We start from the raw sequence: 8,725 nt of genomic DNA, 5'->3' as shown, positions 1-8,725 counted from the left end.
ACGGATCAACGCAGAACAACGTAGAAATTGTATGAAGTTTCGACGCACGTAAACTCATGTCAGTGTCAAACCCTATAGAAAACAACAGCTACAACGTACTGCATGAGTAATGGGGACGCGGTTTTATGGTTGTCTTTCTCTTAATTATTATATCGTCCTTTCATTATGGTTTTACACGAGCGAACTCGGCGCGAGACGCTAGTTTTATTACATTATTTTTTCTACTAAACGAGCAAACAGGCACCAGATGGAAAGCGGTCACTGCAGTCTATGGCAAGCAACAGTTTGAAGGAAAGTGGTCGTCTCAACCTATATTACTGCAATATCAGAGGTGTCACACGTGCTCTGAATACCTGCTGGCTCCACACTGTCGTCGAATATTTAGCTAAATTTTGGTGGTTTCGGCATACATTGTGTTAAATAAAAGCAGTCATACTAGCAATGATCACGCACTCGCGTCGGCATGTGTCCGAGTTGCGCGACAGTGTGGAGCTGGCATTAAATAATGTAAGTATGTATAATTAAGTTTGTATTACAAAATGTTTTTTTAAGGACAATAATTGTAAGTAGGTCCATTTTATAGTGATGAAATAAAGATTTTTTTACTTTGGGTACTTTTCACACCTTTTTTTTTAACTCCATATTGTGGTCTCTAGATAAAACATTACTTTTCATGGGTATCTTTAATTAAAATTTTGCAACTGATTTCAACTCCTTCTATGTATATCGTACTAGGTTTTTCCCGCGGCTTCGCCCGCGTAATTTTCCCACAGGAACAGTTATTTTTCCGGGATGAGAGATGCCCTATGTATCACTTCAAACTATATGTATGCAAAATTTCAAGAAGATTTGTTGAGTAGATAGTGCGTGAAGAGGTAACAAACAAACTTACTTTCGCATTTATAATATTAGTTAGGAGGTAGGTACTTAGTGAGTACCTGAGTACCTACCGAATCCTAAAAATAAAACAAAATTGAAATCTTCAACTCAAACAAATATTTCGATTATCAATGCCAATTATTTTGTTTCATTCAAAAACCCTGTCAATTGATTTCGAGCCTCCATTTATCTATGGAACAAGTGTTTGTTAACCTACATCTCGAAAAGGTTGAATTTTATGAGACACCCTCGGCCTTTCACGAAATACTGAAGATTCAATTAGTAGGGAATTCTTTGTATACAGTCCGAAGCGTGAATGGGCAGCTATGAATGAAAGAGCGAATAAAAATAACGCCAAATAAAGTATAATTTACAACCAGCTGCACTCCTGGTTACAACCCTTAAAGTAGTGAAAATAAAGTCCAATTTTGATTATTTTGAGTTTTAGATATGATTTTTTATATTGGTCGAGGAAGTTTGTACAGAAACTGGCGTCTGTATTCATGCGAGTCCGGATGGAAAAGTTGCATTATGCTTGCATCATTAGAGATCTCAAGCTTCAAGATTTTTTATTTATAATATGTGTATTTTATGTATGAGGGGACTAGGAATGCAAAGCTTTGGCAACTGGTAGGCAACGGTAGTATTTACAAGGAGGGTTGACGTCAGGCAGGCGGCCGGTCGTAAAATCACAACTGAAGATAATAATGGTTGAATTTTTACGCTAAATCCGGGCTTAGCGTCGTCACAGCACCGAGTGCAAGGCTGAGTTGTGAGGGAGACAAACGTTCAAATTTGCCTAAAGCGGAGCATATAGTCGCTTTAAAATCAGGAAGCATCTGCAAAGTCCTTAACCTTTTTGCAGTCAATTAATTAAGTAAATTTCGATGGTTACATTTTAATCTGTGGCATAATGAGTACGAAGGAGTCATCTAATCTAAAATCCTTTAAATGTCTTTAAATTATAAAGTATTTCAAAAATTGCCACATACTTTTACTGTCGACATGCATTGCCATCATTTAAACAAAATTCTCAGCTTAATCGTCTGGAGATATCTGCTTCAGATTTCAATTGTACGATATCATTGCAACCGAGTTATTCAAGTTGGTAACAATTTTTTACATTATCTTGTGAATAAAATCTTTTTGTTGGTGTTCCAAGGTGTTTGCCAATAACACCAAGCTATATTGAAGCTCTCAGTAATATAACAAGTATCATTAGCATCTCTTTATAACTCTCGTAATAAGAGCGCTCGATTTGCACTCGACACGAATTTATGGAATTTTCCAGCAAAAAATCGTATTTTATCATGCCCATGTTATTTCAAATACCGATACTACTTATCCATACTTAATTTTATAAATGCGAAAATCTGTTTGTCTGTCTGCCTGTTCTGCTTTCATGGCTAAACCGCTAGAACTGTTTTGATGAAATTTGGTATGCATGTAGTTAAAGTCCCCCGTTCAAACATAACCTTTTTTTGAAGGTTTTTTTGAAATATCAACCTCCAAACGACTATAATGGGGGGTGAAAGTTTGTATGAAAACGGTCGATCCGCTTTCGCAGATAAATTATATTTAATAATAATAATTTTAGATAAATAATATAATTTCGCAGATATTATGATAAGTGATTTAATGTTGTTTTTCGAGATTGGTAATTGGGTAATTTCTGTTTTTTTTTGTGCGTTTCTAAGCAAAAATAATGTTTCTCTATATACATAATATTCATGTCCAGACATGTTTTGTCGTCTAAACACAATTCTTCAGCATTAGTATGTTTGTTACTCAGAGTGGATTGCATAGTGGTGTAACTTTGACGTTAACTTTAACCTGCGCAGAAAAATGCAAAGTACGCCATGGCGCGCAGGTCAAGTCAACGTCAAGGTTGACTGGTGCAACTCGACTACAAGCACGATTTTTTGTTAAAGTTATACGGGCAGCACCTGACCTGGAATATTTTACGAGTAATAAACCTTTATACAAAGGGTTTACAATCTCATATTATCGTTTCAGTTTTTCTTACTATCCTATATCTAAAATAGCACATACATGATGAACGTATTTGTGTATGTGTAATGTTAAAATTTCTGGGATGACCCAGAAATTTTCACGTGCGTGAAAGGCAATGTGAAAATTTTCACGTGCGTGAAAGGCGTGATCGCAGCCGATATGTTGAGTATTTGTGGAAGTCATAAAAGGGGGAATTTCGACCTAAACCCAGGCTAGTCCTGTGCGTGTGGTGTGTTGCCAGAATGAAGAATTGTTGCCAGAATTTGGCAACAACCGGCATCGTCAAGCTTTGTTCATCACTAGGACACTTAAACAGACTATTAGTTACAGTTAAATTTTAATTTTGCAGCCAGTTATAACTCAAAACATTTGAATTTCTGCGGACTCCAGCACTCTCTGGGCAACGACGAAATCCAAATGAGCCGGGAACTTGGAATATTAAAAAGTGAGTAGAATAGACCACTTCTCAAAGTGAAGTTAAGGAACAGCATTCTCCTTACAGCGCAGAGTATAAAACTACTGGAATGAATTTAGGACATTTCTTTTGTATTTATTTTCTTCTTCTTATCGACTATGTTATGACACCAGTGTTAGCAAACACTGGTGTCACATATTCAAGGCGCCTAAGGGCGCATACTCATTACTCAGTTTCTTAGAGTTTCACAATGGAAACGCGCTCTTAGAGATCATTGCTCAGATGAGCTGCAATATCTTCCGTCATGTTGACGTCCGTCGACGGATCAACGCAGAACAACGTAGAAATTGTATGAAGTTTCGACGCACGTCAACTCATGTCAGTGTCAAATCCTGTAGAAAACAACAGCTACAACGTACTGCATGAGTAATGGGGACGCGGTTTTATGTGCAGGTTCGTCTCGATGTTTTCCTTCACGGGAAGCAAGTGGTGGTTGATGAAAACTACTATACTTGATTCACATCGGTGGTGGTCCAGTGATCAAGACCGTCCCCTGATCGAAAGGTTCCACAAAGGTACTCATACCACATGAGTTTGTATATCAATCTTACTATAACTACATAACAGATGTAGTTTATTAAGTGTGTAAATCTAAAGTCATCCAGCAATATAGTTTTAAATCTGTGGTTTCCTTCAACTTTGAAGGGGAATAGTTAAATTTTCTTTTTCGAAAAAGTGGTTCGCAAACTCGGCTCCTAATGGAAGTGACCATTAAGCAATATTCGATCCCTAATTTGTCTACTTCCTAATTGTTCTTTCTCGAGAACTCTAATTCAATCGAATTCTTTCTCATTACAGTATGTATTATGCCGGCTCCACACTGTCGTCGAATGGATAGCCAAATTTTGGCGGATTCGGTATACATTACTGGTTTTACATTGCGGTAAATAAAAGCACTCATATTAATTACGCAATGTTCACGCATTCGCGTCGGCACGTGTCCGAGTTGTGGAGCTGGCACAAGATACTGTAGCCTGTGAAGCAGGTGTATAGGTATCAAAAGGAGATTGCTCAACAGCATAAAATACAGAGATGGTTGGCGAAGTAGGGGAGAGGCCTTTGCCCAGCAGTGGGACACTGGCTATTATAAAGTACTAGGTATTGCCCGCGGCTTCGTCCGCGTGAATTTATCTGCGAAAGCGGAACAGACGATTTTTATACAAACTTTCACCCCCTATTTAAAGCCTATGTTTGATGATGCATGTAGTTAAAGAACTTGTTCTTTAACTACATGCATATGCAAAATTTATCAAAATTGGTCTAGCAGTTAGACAGGTATACAGACAGATAGACAGACTTTCGCATTTATTATTGGTATGGATATGGACACACCAAGCGATATTTAACTCTCAAATTAATGAAACGCGAGGCGTGGGCGAGGGTGGATATTTAAGATAGATAGCCTCGTCTTTGCTTAGCTATTTTATCTTGGTATATAATTTACACGACGAGTGGAATAAGATGTTTTATATTATATATATATATATATATATATATATATATATATATATATATATATATATATATATATATAATATGCTTTTTATGCTTATATTCCATTTTATAATTAAAACATAAATAATGGTACTTCAGGTCACGATTAACCAGTGAGATATGAATTTAATGGCTCAATTACGTTTCTTTGTTTAAAAAATACAAATTGGAGCATCTTGATAATAATCATAATTAATGTCTTAGCAATTACCTCGTCCAGTTTTAGCAATAAATTTCAAAGATAACATTAATTGTCCAAGTTTAACTGTGATTTCTAAAATCTAACATTCTTTTATTGGGAAAATTTTCAAGAATCTATATCTTTTGATAATAACATTAAAAAAAAATACCAACTGCTTTTGATTTTTGAATTCTAATTTAAATTGTTTTTCGGTTTCCATTTTGATGTTATAAATGCGAAAGTCGGTCTGTTTCTCTGTTCCGCTTTCACGGCAAAACCGCTAAACCGATTGTAAGCGCCTAAAGTTCAAACGTAGGCTACTTTTTTCAAAATGAACCCCCAATTTACTAATAATGAAAGTTTGTATGAAAATCATGTTGAAAAGACGACCAAAGACGACATAATTGGATTGGATTTAAATATTTTGGTACTAGAAATCTGGCATGGATAAACACATAAATCACAAGAAAATATATAGTGTCAGAAGTCCTTGTTTGAAACTAATAGCTACAGTAGCTATTCTACACTGACGAAGTCGCAGGCAAACAGCTACTTTCAGATAAGAACCAAAATTATGGTGATAATGAATTTATTAATTAAATAAGATATAAATAATAAATATACAAGGACGAATCACACAGACTGAATTAGCCCCAAAGGAAGTTCGAGAATTGTGTTATGGGATACTAACTCAACGATACTATATTTTTTAACAAATATAGATAAACTTCCAAGACCCGGGCCAATCAGAAAAAGATCATTTTCCATGATGACCCGATTGGGGATCGAAACCGTGACCTCACGGTTCAGAGGCAAGCACTTTACCAATGCGCCACCGAGGTCGTCGTGGAGTTTAATTATTATTTACTAATTTCCTTTTTTCAGTGTCAGAATAAAAACTTCTGAAAACAAACAGAAGAAGCAAACAAAACGTCATAGATACAATCAAATTTAGACAGTGTCATATTAAATCTATTGTGGTACAGTTATACTGGAAAAGCATTGATGTGGTAGTTGATGGAAGGTTATGGTTTTCCGTATCCCCAGCCGTTTGCTGCGATGGCGACGCCGCCGGAGGGGGAGTATCCAGACCACGGCGACGGCTTCGGGGATTACTATGGGATGTCAGTTTTGAAGGACAACCGGGATCTTGGAAGGTATGCCTTGATGATCTTCGTAGCGTAGTGGTATTCACGCCCGTCCGCTGTCTGGAAGTGACGGGTTAGATTCCCATCGCGGGCAAACATTTGTTCTGATTTTCATTGATTTTTGACCACACCTAGACATGTGGTGCGATGACAAAAATGTTGAATATTCAGCTGCAATGATGGTACCGCCTACCTTATTTTAACTGTCTATGGAAATGTCTATGCATATTCAGCTGCCAAGGTTTTCTCTTAGCCATTTCGAATGATATCCACTGTAGAAAGACAGAACCTTGCTGCCATGCCACAAAATATACGTAACATGTCGTAATATAAACATTGAACACTTTCAGACCAAGTCGCACGAAGCACCGTAGCAGACGGACCTTTGTCCTCGACCGCTCAAGGTCACAGAGCAACGGTTCCGGGTCACAATCGCGGTCAAAATCAAGGTCAAGGTCTCGTACAAGGTCCCGCAGCGGCTCCCGTTCTCTCAGTCAGGCTAAGGAACTGAAGTTCAAAGAGCCTAGCTTCTTAGACGCTTTTCGAGTACTCTATATAACACGTGAGTATTTTTTCGTGTTGGGACTTTAGGTACTCATGGGCAGGATGCCTGCATATGCCCTCGGCTAAGACGCTCGTAATGGTTTTTCAATAGTAGTGCGTATTACACGGTTGATAAGGTCTACAATTTTGACCTTGGTTGCCCTCTTTGGGAATCCTTTTATTTGTTATCAGCTGTTAATACTACATATCCCTTGATCACCTAGTTTGGCATCCACGAGAGGATATGAGGGGACCCCACGCCCCAAATTGGCGTAATTTCTGTCTCAGAGCGTTTCAGCCGCATTTCATCACATTAAATATTATATTGTTTTATCGGAAATATTTTTTTCAGCAAGCAAATCCCAAAAGAGCGGCAACCGCTTCCTAGCCACAAAAAAACGGCAGGACAGAATCCACGAGCTCCTCAAAAGCGACGGTCTCGGGTCCAAAAGATGGCTGTTTTACCCTCGTTCCCAGACCCAAACCGGGGTCACCACCAACCCTGATGCCAGACCTGTCCCCGGTTCTCGAGATAACGTAGACCAGAGGATCAAAATAGACGGAGACTTCTTTAGAAAATACAAGAGGAGAAACAAGGTGGAGGAGGACGCTCCCATCGCGAAACTGAAAAGATGGGAACTAATATTGTATAAGAAACTCGGGTTCATACAAGCTGTTTAATGTTTTAGTAGTAATTTGATGTTTTGTTTAATATAATTTACGTATCATAATGTCTCTTAAAGTGTTTAGTTCACAATCAATGTTTCCATGTTAATTGCCACTACACGCGGTAGGTAGCCGTAGTCATGTCATGCCTTTAGGAAACTTGAATAAAATCTGACACCAGTGTTAGCAATAACAAAATCGATATGATTATAGTAAAAACACGTTAAGATGATATTGGTTCTGACTTCTTAATACATATCAATCTTAAACAAAATAAAAGTATATAAGCCACAGAGAGCAAGCTAATGGTACGTTCAGAAGAGGAAAACTTTTAATTTAGTACCGAATCGTAGAGTTATGGCGTGGAAAATTGACGCGCTTGAATCTTGCGATGGAGAAAATAAATTAAAAACCTGCTATACTTTCTATCCATCCATACGAATATTGTAAATGTTTAAGTGTGTCCGATTGTACTTTTTTCACGTGAATCGTTTTCACGTGATAAAAGTACAATCGGACACAGTGATGAGTGTTGGTTTTCGGATGTAGCCACGGGAAAATGTTCTAGACAAACTCGTCACCATCACTAATATACGTCACATAACATAACATCACGTCACATGCACCAAAATAGAGAAAAATATATTTTGATGATTTACCGTGATTGGTAATGCTGACAACAAAAAAAAAATATTTTTTTAAGCTTTGATTTGAGAATCGCACTTGGCCAGCACCCTCCCAGACGATCATAAAAATATTTCAACCCACCTGCAGCGAGCGGGTCGATTCGGCCATGCTCTGTCCAAATTTATCCCGGTATTATACGATTGCGGTCCGCATTACCCCAAGGGTGATAAGTTTGTGTCATCAGCAGGTGGTCCCAGCAAGATTTTAAGTGATTTTGCAATTTTCAACGTGGTCCAGCGGTTAAAAAAGTCCCGAGTTCGTTCCCAACTCATGACATATGAGTTTTTATAACAATCTAGATAGATTTGGATTCGCCGTTCCTCATACTAGTTTGGCGTACCAGTATGACTACGAGGATATACGATCACCCCGGAGGATATTCATGAGTGTCTACTAGCCGCTTGTCGTGTACGCGCCGCGACTGGATTAAACCGGTTTACACGCGCTCGGTCAGTAGACAAGCTGAGGGTTGCGCCGCGGCTGTCACAATCACAATCTTGCGCACTCCTGCTCAGTAGAAATTTAAGAATTTCTATTTGTTTTTTAGTGGAATAAAGCGTAAATAGGTAGTCAAAAAAAGTTGGAAATGTAAATCTAATAAATTTTCTGTTTGTTTTATTGAAAACTTTTTTTGCCGAC

At 38.0% G+C, this 8,725-nt stretch overlaps 1 protein-coding gene across 1 annotated transcript; it reads left to right on the top strand.

Moving 5' to 3' along the window:
• The first annotated feature begins 5,805 nt into the window (after window positions 1-5,805).
• LOC128669907 (serine-arginine protein 55-like) lies at window positions 5,806-7,468 on the top strand. The gene is made up of 3 exons (XM_053745138.2): window positions 5,806-6,199; window positions 6,541-6,752; window positions 7,086-7,468. Exons 1-3 carry the CDS (start codon window positions 6,060-6,062, stop codon window positions 7,412-7,414), a joined length of 681 nt encoding a protein of 226 aa, XP_053601113.1. The 5' UTR covers window positions 5,806-6,059; the 3' UTR covers window positions 7,415-7,468.
• The last annotated feature ends 1,257 nt before the right edge of the window (window positions 7,469-8,725 follow it).

This window comes from Plodia interpunctella, chromosome 1, assembly GCF_027563975.2.
Source record: "Plodia interpunctella isolate USDA-ARS_2022_Savannah chromosome 1, ilPloInte3.2, whole genome shotgun sequence".
Taxonomy (NCBI): Eukaryota; Metazoa; Arthropoda; class Insecta; order Lepidoptera; family Pyralidae; genus Plodia; species Plodia interpunctella.
This window is presented reverse-complemented; position numbering and strand designations above follow the sequence as displayed.